The 13,776-nt window shown below is 43.0% G+C and overlaps 1 protein-coding gene across 2 annotated transcripts; it reads right to left on the reverse strand.

Annotated features, from left to right (window-relative positions):
- Positions 1–3,498: 3,498 nt before the first annotated feature.
- PJA1 (praja ring finger ubiquitin ligase 1) lies at positions 3,499–8,126 on the reverse strand. 2 transcript variants are annotated; one of them, XM_015127613.3, is made up of 2 exons: positions 8,004–8,126; positions 3,499–5,769 (listed from the first exon to the last, which is right to left on the reverse strand). In XM_015127613.3, exon 2 carries the CDS (start codon positions 5,706–5,708, stop codon positions 3,939–3,941), a length of 1,770 nt encoding a protein of 589 aa, XP_014983099.2. In that variant the 5' UTR covers positions 5,709–5,769; positions 8,004–8,126; the 3' UTR covers positions 3,499–3,938. The 2 variants fall into 2 exon arrangements, with proteins under 2 accessions (XP_014983099.2, XP_014983098.2); XM_015127612.3 differs by having other exon boundaries at positions 3,499–5,775.
- Positions 8,127–13,776: the final 5,650 nt, after the last annotated feature.

Consider the following 13,776-nt stretch of genomic DNA (forward strand, 5'->3'; position numbering starts at 1 on the left):
GTGCGATCTCGGCTCACTGCAACCTCCACCTCCCTTGTTCAAGCCATTCTCCTGCCTCAGCCTCCTGAGTAGCTGGGACTACAGGCGCGTGCCACCATGCCTGGCTAATTTTTGTATTTTTAGTAGAGACGGGGTTTCACCACATTGGTCAGGCTGGTCTCAAACTCCTGACCTCGTGATCAGTCCACCTCAGCCTCCCAAAGTGCTGGGATTACAGGCATGAGCCACTGCGCCCGGCCACAGATGAACTTTTTAAAGGATGAATAAAATTTAAACAGAGCTGGAAAGGACACTTCAGGTCAGAGATCCCTAGGCACTTCCATGGAAGGGTTTCACTGAAACAAAGGGCTAAGAGAAGGGTAGGGCCTTAGGGCACAGTAAGAGCCTTCTAATGGTTCAGCTGTAGTGCCAGCTGGGGAGACCACCTCAGGAAGTTACAGTGCTCTCTTGCAAGATGTAGTGCTTTATGCCTCAAATGATTGACCAAATCCGGGGTTTTTTATTTCACAGCCAGAAAACAAGACCAGAAACCCAGAAGTAAAGTGTAGTGGGTGATACCTTCAATGAATACCCAAACAACTTATTTTCATAAATGACTGCTTCATGTCTGGAGGCCCCTGAGGCCTGCTGTTCTAAAACCATGGCCCCGGGTGCCAATGACAGGTCCACTGCATCATAAACAGAAATTGCCTGACCCTTGGCCATGTGAAATATCTCATATGATGAGGAAAACAGCCACAAAAGTGGGATATGGTATTGGCAAGTACTTGGGGTTCCTAGTTACAAACAACAGAAACCAATGCTAGTTTAGTTGAATCCGAAAAGTTTTATTGGAAAGCTATAGAGGAGACTGGGGAATTGTCAGAGAGGCTGGAGAATCAGAAACTGGCAAGAGCAAAGGAACTGGGCAGCCAAGCACACAGCCACATCCTGCCATAGGAGCTATTGGCTGCCAGCACTGTCAGCACGGGACCCACATCACTGCCACCCTGTACCACTGCTGCTGCCGCCCCTGCTGCCACCACCATCATCACCACAGCAGCATGGGGACAAATGCTTCAGGATCCCTGCTTCTCTGACTTTCTCCCTCCAGCCTTAAAGTACTGGGCACGAGTGTATGATGGGCTTAGTTCATGTCCCAGGTCCAAGTCACAGCTACTCAGGGCCCCAGGAGTACAGGTCCTGGGGCCTGTGGGCTTTCCTGGTAGAGCACGCCTCAAGTCCACCAAGACACTGCAGTAGCAGGTTGCTCCAACACACCAGCAGGGGGCTTTGAGCACTGGGTAAGTGTCCCTTTCTGTTTCTGTGCAGAGACTAATTCTGACTAAAAGGCAAATTAGGGTCACTGCTATGCAATAGCAACAGAAAGGAAGATGATTAGGACCCAAGCGTGCTCCTAAAACACCTCCTTAGGTGGTGCCAGTCAGAGCACAGCAAAGGTTAATGGTAAACCTCCAAAACCCCACCCTAAAAGGGCTCTCCAAGGACTCAGACTCCTGAGCCTCCATAACCAGCTGAGGTGCTGGCTGAAGGCCAAGGGGAAACCTAGAATGACTTGTGAGGGATGAAGTCATAAATATCAGCTTGACCAGTTGCAGAAAAAAGAGCTGCAGTTTCAACCCACATTTCTGTACTTGCAGTGAGAGAAGAATGACATCCTGCTTTTCCTAATTGGAAAATTTTTTGATTTTGCTTATTTTGTTGTAATAATATTCATGAAAATGCACTGACACTGTAAAAAATATGAAGCAAATTCATTATTTCAGGTGAAAGACAAAAGCCTCCTTCCTGACTGCTTTCCCCCAATCCTCCGTCCCTCCCTAGAGGTAACCCCTGCCATCAGTTAGGCATGTCGCCTTCCAGACATTCTTAGGCATTTTCATATAAAGTTTGGTTTTGTAAGGTTTTATTTTACACAAACACTGTACATATTACTCTACACTATGCTTTCGTAACACTGTCTTGGAGATCTTTTCGTATCAGTACATCCAACTTTTAACTGCTGCATAGTTTTAATTCCATACTAGCAAGGAACCCAGGTTGGGCTGAAGTGCACGCACCAATTGAATATGCTGATAGATAGCTACTACCCAAACTGTTCTCCAAGAAGACCGCTATAGTTTATATGCACACCAACCCCATGAGTCTTTTCATTTCATCTCTTCCTAGCCCAAACTAGATATTATCATGAAGAAAAGCTATTGGCTTCTGATAGATGTAATATGTTTCATCGGTGTGTTAATTTACATGTCACCGATTATGAGTCAGGTTGAACTTGAACAACATCCAGCCTGTTGGAGATGTGCGGAAATAGCACTCAGAAACTGTCAGTAGGAGCATGAACAAGTGCAATGACTTTGGAAAGCAATTTGGCAATATCTAGTTGGGGTGAAGATGCTCAAACCCTAGAACCCAGAAATTTCACTTCCATATACTTACCTCTAGAGAACTTCACACATGTGCACAAAAGGACATCTGTTTAGTATGTTCATTGCCGCAAAATGCTGGGAAGAACCTAAGTGTTCACCAGTAGGGAAATGGATAAATAAGGTGTGGTAATTCATACAATTAATATTTTGTATACAGCAGTTAAAACTGCATGAACTAGATCCACATATATCGGAATGGCTAAGTCTCCAAAACACTGTTGAGCGTAAAATTCAAGTTGCAAAATGATATATATAGTCTATCAATTATATCCATTTAAAAAACATTAATACTGTATTTTATTATGAATATATACACACATATACATACATACACACACTCATATATATGTCTAAAGACACACACAAGAAGTAAACACACCATTTTCTGGTGTGTTTCTTACCTCTGTGTAAGAAAGAAGGTAAATATTATGGGCTGAGGAACTTCACCTGTGCTTAAAAAATATATATTTATTGGAGAGAGAGAGAGAGAAGAGAGGGGTGGCGGGAGAGAGAGAGAGAAAGAGAGAGAGAGAGAGACACATCTCTGAAGCAAATATAGCCAAATGTTAAAACCTGTTCACTCTGTGTAGGTGAGTACCTGTATTTTCCTGTAGCACTTGTGTGGCATATTTTTTCTATTCCTATCTGTGTCGCTGTGTTAAGCTATAAAATTCGCATATAGCTTTATTTTTTTGGACCCATTCCCTCTGAGAGTTTCTATTTTCTCAAAGGTGATTTCAACTCATTCATCCCTACATTCAGTTTGGACTTAATCCTGCCATTGTTTTGTTTCTTTACCATGCTTTCTTATTGTTTCTTTCTTTCCTTCTTTGTTTTCTTCCTTCTTCATCTATTTGACTTTTTCCCTGTAGTAGCTGGACAACCATACACTTTATTCCTACTTTTAAAGTCACTGCCCTCATTTTTTTTTTTTTTTTTTTTTTTTTGCGATTGTTGAAGTCAGCATTTCCAGTGAAACTAAAGTTTTTGATGCAAATGCAAGGGATCAATTATAAAGTCATTCAGTACCACTGTTTCAGACAAAACCAAAGAATTCCATTACACCATGTAAAACCAAAAGAAAAACTTTAATAAGCTTTTACAGCACTGCAATTACAGGAACATCGACCCATAACATGCAACAAAAATGATTTTGCCTTTTGGACATATTTAACAGATACACTTGACATTACAAGTAACAGCAACACATTCTACTGAAGAAAACAAATGCGATTTAACTTTCAGGTTAGAAAACGTATGTTCTTACTGCAATCTCAAGTAGCATTTATAAAGTTTAGTTTTCCCTTTTCTAACCTCTAAAAGATGATATGATTTTTAATGCAATCATACACAACTGTTTTCACATTGGAAATAATCACGAGGAATCAATAGGTTTAGGCTAACTGACTGACTGGTTTTGTTTCCATTGTTAATTTCAAGAGGGCTCCTGCAGTATTGTGGATTTCAGATGGGGAAAATAATCAGACCAGGAGTAAACAGCCTTGGTCTTTAGAGTGGGGGAGGGAACATGCAGCGGCACACAGGGCAGGTGCCTGACTTCTGAAGCCAGATGGACACACACGGCTTGTGGAAATAGTGGTGGCATGGCAGCTCAGTTGCCACCTCCCCCTTCACATATTCGCTACAGCAGATGGGGCAGCACATCTCCTGACCAACTGCGCCATGATCTTCAGTGACCAGGATCTCGGGAAGAGCGTCAATGCTCTCCTTGCTTGCTGGTGGATTGGCCACCTCCACATCCACTGCAAGAGACTCCAAGTGTGCAAGGGCAGTTTCCATTGCCTGGGCCAGGCGTTCTTCAAGTGCCATGTAGGTGAGGAACTGAGGATCCACATAGGAAATGGCTTCAGCCACTCCTAACCCATCTGCAAATCCATCAAAGAGGCTCCAATCCACTTCTAGGTCTTCGCTCACACTGGAGTCATCTTCAAGGTTGTTGTTCCCATCCAGCATGAATACCCCAGGCTGCATCAACTCATGACCAGAATCATTATCCCCCTCACTGCTACTCTCATTCTCATTGTACTGGAGCCAAGGAATTTCTCCTTCTTCCAGGGATGCCTGCTCTTCCTGAAGAGATGGTTCTCGAACTTCTTCAAGGTAATTGTTGCCATTGCTGCCAGCACTGGCCCCGGCGCCAGCCCCGGCACTGGCACTAGCACCGGGGCCGGGGCTGGCGCCAGTGCTGGCACTCACCTTAGCCTGTGGAGGTTCCCGCTCTTCTTTCCCCGGCAGAGTCTCCCAGCTTTCGCCACTGGAGGACAGGGCTTGCTCTCGGCTTCGATATTTCCGACGCAGAGCAGCAATCCACTCTTTGTCACTGTCAGAGTCTTCCTCGCAGTATTTGTAGTAATCATCACTGTGCGTCCAGAAGTCAGGGTCGGCCATGGTGTGTCGTCGTCTCGGCACCTTTTCTGGTTTCACTTGGTCACTCCTCACTTCCCGTTTGTCTTCAGGGTACTTTGGCTCAGAATAGCCACTTGAACTCTCGCCTCTGCCTCTTCTTGCTGGGCCATCTGAGTGGCCTTCATTGTCATTGGCAGTATCCCTCCACCTGGAAGTACTGTGTGGCATATCATCATCATCATCAGTATCAAAAAAAATTTTGGGTTTCACGCAGTTTGGACTTGCCAGGTTTCTGATTTTGGGCCTGACCACAGGTTCCTCTGCACTCTTTGAGGTGTTTTCCCCACCACCACAAATACTCACAGGAGCCCTGCTGGGACATGCAGGTAAATTTTGCTCCCTTTTCTCCCTCTCCAAGCTGTCACCTTTTGTAGCCACCTTGCCTTCAGCAGAAGACGACTGTGAGGCCACACTACTTTGTGGCAGGAAGTCAGCTCTGCTAGCTGAGCATCTTGCTGCAGGGACTGGGTCTAACTTGTCTCGCTCCTCTCTCACATCACGGCTAAAACTAGAGAACTGTGGAGGTGGCCCAGCCAAAGACCTTGCCCCTTTCTCTGGGTCATACAGCTTATCATCTTTAAACTTGCCAGTTTTTCCTCTCGCTGGCGGTCGCTCAACAGGCCCAGCCCCCTCCTCCTCACTATCATCTGCCCCATAAGAGTCAATATGTCCATAGGTCATTCCTCTTCTGCTACCCGAAGCTCTGTACTCTCTTGGCGGATACCTGGAATAGTCCTCATTATCAATATTTAGGTTGGTTCCCGAACTCTCGCTGTCGTCCCAACTACGACGAGTAGTGGAAAATGGCGATCGGCTCCTCTTGGTGGTTTGACTGGAGGCTGATCTGTGCATTGGGACTTTGGAGTTCGTCTTTCTCTGGCTGGCAATCCTTTCCCGCTGGCTCGTGGGTGGCCTGAAACTGACATAAGCATGCCTTCTTCCATACCTCCTACCTGTATTGGACTGATACCCTCCTGTTGGATTGGGCCATACAGGCTTGCTAGATTCCTGACCCATCACTCTGACTTAGGAGGGTTTTCAATACAGCTGGGGCTGGGGCAGGAAGATTCCTGCTCCCTGCACACGTTTTTCAGATGGGAAAGTAAAATCAGTTTAGAATAAAGGAGCAGGGAGATTTATTTTCACTTCAGCAGGCAGGTAACTGAAAGAATAAGGGGCCTTTAAATTTAGTTTCACTTTCTTCTAAGGCCTGGAGTAGCATTCCAGTGACAGGTGTAGACCTGGAACACATTTTTTAATGTTGGCAAAATGATTACAAGACTGGGTTTGCAGGAAAGCCAGACTTAGGGGAGAATCTGATGGAAGATGGGGGGTGACCGGACACTTGGAAGGTGGGTGAAGTACTGTAGAATTGTGCCAATGTGGGGAAAGGAAAGACTGCTGTAGTTTTCTTTTTATGGGGTGCCTGCCTTTTTCTGAGTGCTGCAAAATACAGGAGAAATGCAAATTGGAATAGAGTGGAAAATACAGATCGCTGTGTGCGCACAAGTGCCTATGTGTCTATCAAGAGGAGAGGGACAGGTGGAAGGGGACCAGCAATCCTGCAACAGAGGGATGTTTATGTTTGTAGGGGGAAAGGGTATGAGTGTTAGAATGATTCTGGATGTGGGTATGAGAATGACAGGCATGGGTGGGGTGGCTTTGGAGGAGAGGGGTGTGTGTATGTATGAGGAAAGGGAAGGTGTTTATGTGTGTCGCTGTATGTGTGGCAGCTGAAACTACAGAAGGATGCCCATGTTTATGTGTATGTCACAGGCAGGGGAGTGTATGGTTGGCAATGGAGAGGAGTGTCTGAGAGTTTGTGTGTGCGTATGTTAGTCAAAATGGGAGGCAACAATGGAGAAATGTCAGTGTGAGCAAATGCAGCAGGCACAAACGGAAGCGGGGGTCGGGAGTGGCGCAGCACTGGAGACGGATGCGCTTGAGGTGGATGGAACAGAGGCCGGCAATCAAAGAACGATGCCTGCCTGTGTGGATATGGCAAGCAGGGAAGCAGGTGGTGTCCCCATAGAAGGATTTATGTGAGTGTGTGTGTGCACCTCAGGGACCAGCGAAAGAGCTGTGTCTGACACACGTGGCAGATCAATAGAGGAGAGCATTTGAGGAGGGGGTATGAATGAGCACATGTGGCTGTATATGCATGTCACTGGCCAGCAATAGAAGGATGTCCTTATGTGTGTATATGACAGGAAGGAAGAAGGAGAGCAGCCTGAGGGGGTGTGTGAATAGGCATGTGTTCGCGAGAGCACGCAGAGGCCGAACAGGGAGGGGGCCGGTGCTAGAGGTGTGTATGTGGTAGGCGGATAGAGGAGGGGGAAGGCATGGGAGGGTGTGAGGGTGTGAGGGTGTGTGGAGGGTGTGTGAGAGGGTGTGTGCTGCGTGTGCCTGCGCATGCGCGGGAGAGAAGACGCACTGGAACCTTGAGGATGGAGGGGCAAGGAGGGGGCTGCAATGGAAAGCTTCTCTGCGGGGGCGCGTGCTCGCGAGACACGGAGGGGTGTGGGGTAGGGGGTACGCAATGTCATAATAAGAGGTGGGAAAAGGCCATCAGCTCAAACGGGAGACCCAAACCGATGTAGCAGGGAAGAGGCAAAATGAAAGAAAAGGGCGTGCGTGGGTCTAGTTTTCCCTGAGAATAATTATTTTTTCCTCCTTACAATTTTTTCCCTGGGAACAGTATTTTTACCTAAAAATCTTAACCATTTACCATTTGGCAAAACAACAGCAAAATATGGGAAGAAAGGCCACGGAGTGCTCCGCAAAGGGGCCGAGGAGGGAAGAAGGAAGGAGAGGGGAGGAGAGGCAGGGAGAAGTGGGAGAGGGCCGCGACCACCACTACCCTCCCAATAGCGATGAAAGCCACTCGAGTGGGGACCGCGCCACACGAAAGGGGTTCCCGGCAGCGGAGGATGCGGCCCCAGAACAGGCCGATGTAGAACATGGGCCTCACTCTGCAGTCAGGTCCCGCGTCCGCCCCACCCCTTCCCGAGGGGCGAACCTGAAAAGCAGTTCCCAGGAACCCCGCAAAATCCTCGTCCCCGTGCCCGGCCACTCGCACTGCGCCCGACCACTCGCGCCACCGCCAGCGCCCGGATGAATCGAGGAAACAATCAGCCTTTCACTCACCAAGTCCAGAAAGCCACACGCTTTTCAGAGAAGCAGAGCTCTCGGACCTCCGACCGCCACGACCGCCAGAGCCGCTGCTCCCGGTCTCGAGCTCCTCCCCCGCCAGACAGCAGCGGGGCGGGTGGCGACTGCGGCGGCGGAAGTGATTGTGAAGTCAGCTGGAGCCCGCCCCCTTGATGTGGCGGGGGCGGCAGCTGCTCTCCACAAATCAGGGTGGGCCCGAAAGCATTATTTCATCTTAAATGATGAAATCGTCAAGGATACAGCAAAGGACAGCGAAAAATGTCACGAACACCCAGCTTTAACTAATGTTAAATATTTAGCTATATTCCCTTCTGTGTTTTTTTTTTAATAAAATAAAATCTGCAAATTCTTTCTGATTAAGTCCAATGTGAGAGTAATTACGTTACTACATCACATCCTATGTTACGTGTTATGGTTGTACCGAAAGTATTAAACCTGTGAAACTATATTTAGGGTTGCAGTAAGCTTAAATTTTTTTAACCTTATTGTTAAAGCAAACTGAAGCTGTTTAGTGTTGAATTTGTTGCTGCTAATCACAAAACCAAGCTTCTCTATTCAAGAGATCATAAGACACAACACAGGTTCATATTCTGGTATTGCATTGCAGTTAAAACATATTACAGTTATGCCTTTTGGATTTATACCATTTTACTGAATTCTGAAGTCTTTAAATTGCGCTTTATAATGGAACTCTAATATTTACAGCCAATGTAAACATTTCCTATGTTCACAACAGTAGCAAAGTTTTGTTCTTACTGGAAACAAAATGCACAAGAGAACAAAAATCTTAGGGGTAGCAACATAATAGAAATAGAATGTATAACTTTCAAACCATTAAAGTAATAATATGTGGAACAAAGAGAAAAACTCATTCTGAACAAAGGTCAAGAAATGTTGCTGGGGGTGTGCAAAAAAAAGGATGCAAAAAGTAAACAAAAACGCAGGAATCTAAATATATCAGCATGCATTATGGGTTAACATCTCCTAATAAAAACCAAACTCTTATTTTGAGGATTTTGTTTTTAAAAGTCAAGTTATATACTATTTCTGTGAGTTTCACCTAAAGCAGAAATAGAAAAAATATATATATGACAGTAAAATACTAGCAGAAAAAAAGGAAGGGAGGGAGGGAATGAGGGAAAGAAAGAAGCAAAAAAAAAAAAAAAAAGAAAGAAAGAAAAGGAAGGAGGAAAGAAACTCGTAACAACATCAATATCCTAAACATCGAGAACTCAGAGTAAAAAGCACTAAAGAGAACAAAACAGGTTGTTTTATTCACTCAGAAAGATACGACAAGCTGATGGTGTGTGCCTGTAGTCCCAACTACTTAGGAGGCTGAGGCAGGAGGATTGTGTGAGCCCAGGAGGTTGAGACTGAAGTGAGTGGAGATCACGCCACTGCACTCCAGCCTGGACAACCAAGCAAGATGCTGTCTCAAAATAATGATGATAATAATAATGATAATAATAATTGAACTTCATTGGCGAGAAATCTGAAGCTATCAATTTTTTAAATGGAGATACATTTTCTTTCTTTTTTTTTTTTTGAGATACATTTTCATCTAGCAATTCTACTTCTAGTCAACTTCTCTGTTGTGTGTTCTATTGAGACACACAAGTGGAGACAGATATGTGAATAGGAGTGTAGCAAGATAATGCAAACCACTTTAATTCTCCTCAACAAATAAATTGCTTAAATTTACTTAAACATGTTGCTTGGTGGCTCATGTACAGACATGGTGGCTGACACCTGTAATCACAGCACTTTGGGAGACCAAGGCAGGAGGATTGCTTGAGCCCAGGAGTTTCAGACCAGCCTGGACAATATGGTGAAACCCCATCTCTGCAAAAAAATGTAAAAATTTCCTTGGCACAATGGCACATGCTTATAGTCCCAGCCACTTGGGAGGCTGAGGTGGGAGAATCACTTGAGCCCAGGAGGTTGAGGCTGCAGTGAGCTAAGATTGCGCCACTGCAATCCAGCCTAGAAAATAGACTCAGACCCCGTCTCAAAAAAAAAAGAAAGAAAGAAAGAAAGAAAGAAAGAAAGAAAGAAAGAAAGAAAGAGAAAAAGAAGAAGAAAGGAAATAAGGCAAGTATATACATACTGATCTAATATAAATATATTAAGTGAAAAAAGCATGTTGCAGAACAACGCATTTTTTTTAAAAAAAATATGATAGTCACAAAAATTTATGTGCCAAACAACGTAGTTTCAAAATATATAAAACAAATACTGTTAGAAATATAAAGAGAGATCAGGAAGTCTGCAATTATAGTGGGAAACTTCACCTCATTTCTTATGGTATAGATAAATCAAATAGACTGCAAAATAAATAACGATATGAGGAAATGGGACAATACAATATACTGAATGTATATGTATTTTTGTTTTCTGTTTTTTTGAGACAGAGTCTTGCTCTGTCACCCAGGCTGGAGTACAGTGGTGCAATCTTGGCTCACTGCAACCTCCACCTCCCAAGTTCAAGCAATTCTCCTGCCTCAGCCTCCTGAGTTGCTGGGACTGCAGGTGCTCACCACCACACCCAGCTAGTTTTTGTATTTTTTGGCAGAGATGGGATTTCACCATGTTGACCAGGCTGGTCTCAAACTCCTGACCTCAAGCGATCCACCTGCATCGGTCTCCCAACATGCTGGAGTTACAGGCTTGAGCCACTGTGCCCAGCTTGTATATGTATTTTTGGACTCAAGAGAGGATACATTTTCTTTATAAAATATTCTTAAATATGTCAACTATACAGAAAAGTAGAATACAAAATACACATTTGAATGCACCTGTCACATGGATTGCGCAAATTTTATTTTCTCCAGATCCTCAGATCCTTCTGTTTTTGAAACAAAATAGTACAGTTGAAGCTCTCACTTCATCCTATTCACTTGACCTCTCTCTTGAAAATAAGCCTTATTTGGAAGTTGATGTGCTCTCGTCTTGTTCATGTTTGTGTGTGTATATATATATATCTATGTATAGATAGATGTGTATATATGTATATGTGTATATGTATGTGTATGTGTATATATATACATATATGCATATATGTAGTATATATTTACAGATGTGTATATATATATCTGTGCATATATGTAGTATATATTTACAGATATATATATATCTGTGACCAATACACAATTTTTTTCATGTATTTAAATTATGCAAATGGTATCATTATAAATATATACTTTTGCAACTTAGATTTTCACTCTATTGATTTTTGAAACTCAGCAATTTTGATACCTGTAGATCTAAGTCATGCATTTTAACTGCTGAATATTACTGTATCAATTATCCAATATATTACTATAACGTATTATTGTATGGCCTTCTTTTGCATAAGTTATCTAATTTATCTCTTTTCCTACTGTTTCTGTTTTGTGCAATTATAAGTGAGGATTCAATGAACATCCTAGTGCATGGCTCCTTGTGCCTACATAGAAGAGTTTCTTCAGGGCAGAGCTTCCCAACTGAGTTATAAGTGTTCTGATGTATTGATCCCCTTAGATCTACAGGAAGGTAGCTCTGGCTTCAGCAGCTGCCCCTAGGGACTGTTGCCTCTGGCCAAGAGCACACTGTCTGTTTATTCCAATGAGCTGACACAATATTAGCATTTTAAATATATGTTCTGATGTGAAAAGGATTGAAATAAATTGCTCCAGTATAGAAACACTGAAATAGAATTTCTTGGTCAAAGAGTATGTTGTAGTTATCTATTGCTGTATAACAAATTTCCCTAAAACATAGCAGCTAAAAACAACAAACATTTATCATATCACGGTTTCCATGGGTCTGGAATCCAGGCATGGCTTAGTTAGGTGCCTCTGGCTCAAAGCTTCTTATGAGGTTGCACCCAACCTCTCATCTAGGGTTGCAGTCTCATTTGAAGGCTCAAGTAGGGTAAGAGGTCCACTTCCAGGCTCTTTTACATGGTTGTCGACAGGCCAAAGAAGACCCATTTCTAAGCTAATTCATGTGACTGTTGTCAGACTTTGTTTCCTCGTCATGTGGACCTATCCGTAGGCTTCCTAAGTCTCCTCACAGCATGGTAGCTGGAGAGAGGGAGAGAGAGATCCCAAGAGGAAAGATGCAGTGAGAGCCCATCACTTTTGCCATATCTTATTCATTAAAAACAAGCCATGGAATTTGTTCATTTTATCTAAGTTACCAAATTTGTGGCCATAGAGTTGTTCATAATACTTTGTATTATCCTTTTAATGTCCATGAGGTCAGTCGCAATGGCTCCTCTGTAATTTCTGATATGAGTAACTCTGTTTACTCTCTTTTTTTCTTGGTTAGTCTGGCTATAGGTTTCTCAATCTTGTTGACCTTTTCAAAGAACCAGCTTTTGATTGTATTATTTTTTCTCTACTATTGTTCTGTTTTCAATTTCATTGATTCCTGTTTTAATTTTATTGCCTGTTTCTTTCTACTTACTTTGGACTGAATTTACTCTTTTATTTTCTAGTTTCCTAAGATGGAAGCTTAGGTGATTTATTTAAGGTCTTTCTTATTTTCTAATGTATGCATTCAATGCTACAAATTTCCCTGTAAGCACTGCTTTTGCTGCATCCCACATATTTTGGTAAATTATCTCAAAATACTTTAACATTTATCTTGACACTTCTTCTCTAACCCATGTTTTATTTGAAAGTGTATTGTTTAATCTCCAAATACTATATGATTTTCCAGCTATCATTCTTTTATTGATTCCTAATTCAATTTCATTGCGGTCTGAGAGGATACTTTGTATAGTGTCTATTCTTTTAAATTTGTTGAGGCATGTTTCATGGCCCAGGATGTAGTCAATCTTAGTGAATGTCCAATGTGAGCTTGAAAAGAATGTGTATTCTGCTTTTGTTGGATGAAGTTATCTATAAATGTCCATTAGATCCAGTTGATTGATGGTGCTATTCAGTTCAACTGTATCTTTACTGATTTTCTGCCTGCTGGATCTGTCAATTAGTGATAGAGTGGTGTTGAAGTCTCCAACTATAATTATGAATTCATCTATTTTTTCTTGAAGTCCTATCAGTTTTTGACTCATATATTTTGATGCTCTGTTGTTAGGCACATACACATTGAAGATTGTTACGTCTTCTTGGAGAACTGACTCCTTTTTCATTACATAACACCCCTATTTGTCCCTAATAATTTTCCTTGTTCTAAAATCTGCTGTGTCTGAAATTAACATAGCTAATCTGGCTTTCTTTTGATTACTGTTAGTATGGTATATATTTCTGAATCCCTTTACTTTTAGTTTATCTCTGTCTTTATACACTTGGTTTCATGAAGATAACATATAGTTAAGTCTTGTTTTTAAAATCCATTCTGATAGTCTCTTTTAATTGGTGCATTTAGATCATTCACATTTAAAGTGATTACTGATATAGTTGGATTAATATCTACCACACTTGTAGTACTTGTAACTATTCCCTATTTGATGCCCTTGCTCTTTTTTTTTTTTTTTTCTTGTTGATGGAGTCTTGCTCTGTCACCCAGGCTGGAGTGCAGTGGCTCAATCTCGGCTCACTGCAACCTCCACCTCCTAGGTTCAAGCGGTTCTCCTGCCTTCACCTCCTGAGTAGCGGGGATTACAGGTGCCCACCACCACACCCAGGTAATTTTTGTATTTTTTTAGTAGAGAGGAGGGTTTCACCATGTTGCCCAGGCTAGTGTTGAACTCCTGACCTCAGGTGATCCACCCACCTTGGCCTCCCAAAGCGCTGGATTACAG

The sequence above is a fragment of the Macaca mulatta genome, chromosome X (genome assembly GCF_049350105.2).
Source record: "Macaca mulatta isolate MMU2019108-1 chromosome X, T2T-MMU8v2.0, whole genome shotgun sequence".
NCBI classification, from domain to species: Eukaryota; Metazoa; Chordata; class Mammalia; order Primates; family Cercopithecidae; genus Macaca; species Macaca mulatta.

Excerpts from the sequence above, each read along its gene's own strand:
- PJA1 (XM_015127613.3), bottom strand. The coding sequence starts at position 5,708 with ATGCACAGATCAGCCTCCAGTCAAACCACCAAGAGGAGCCGATCGCCA.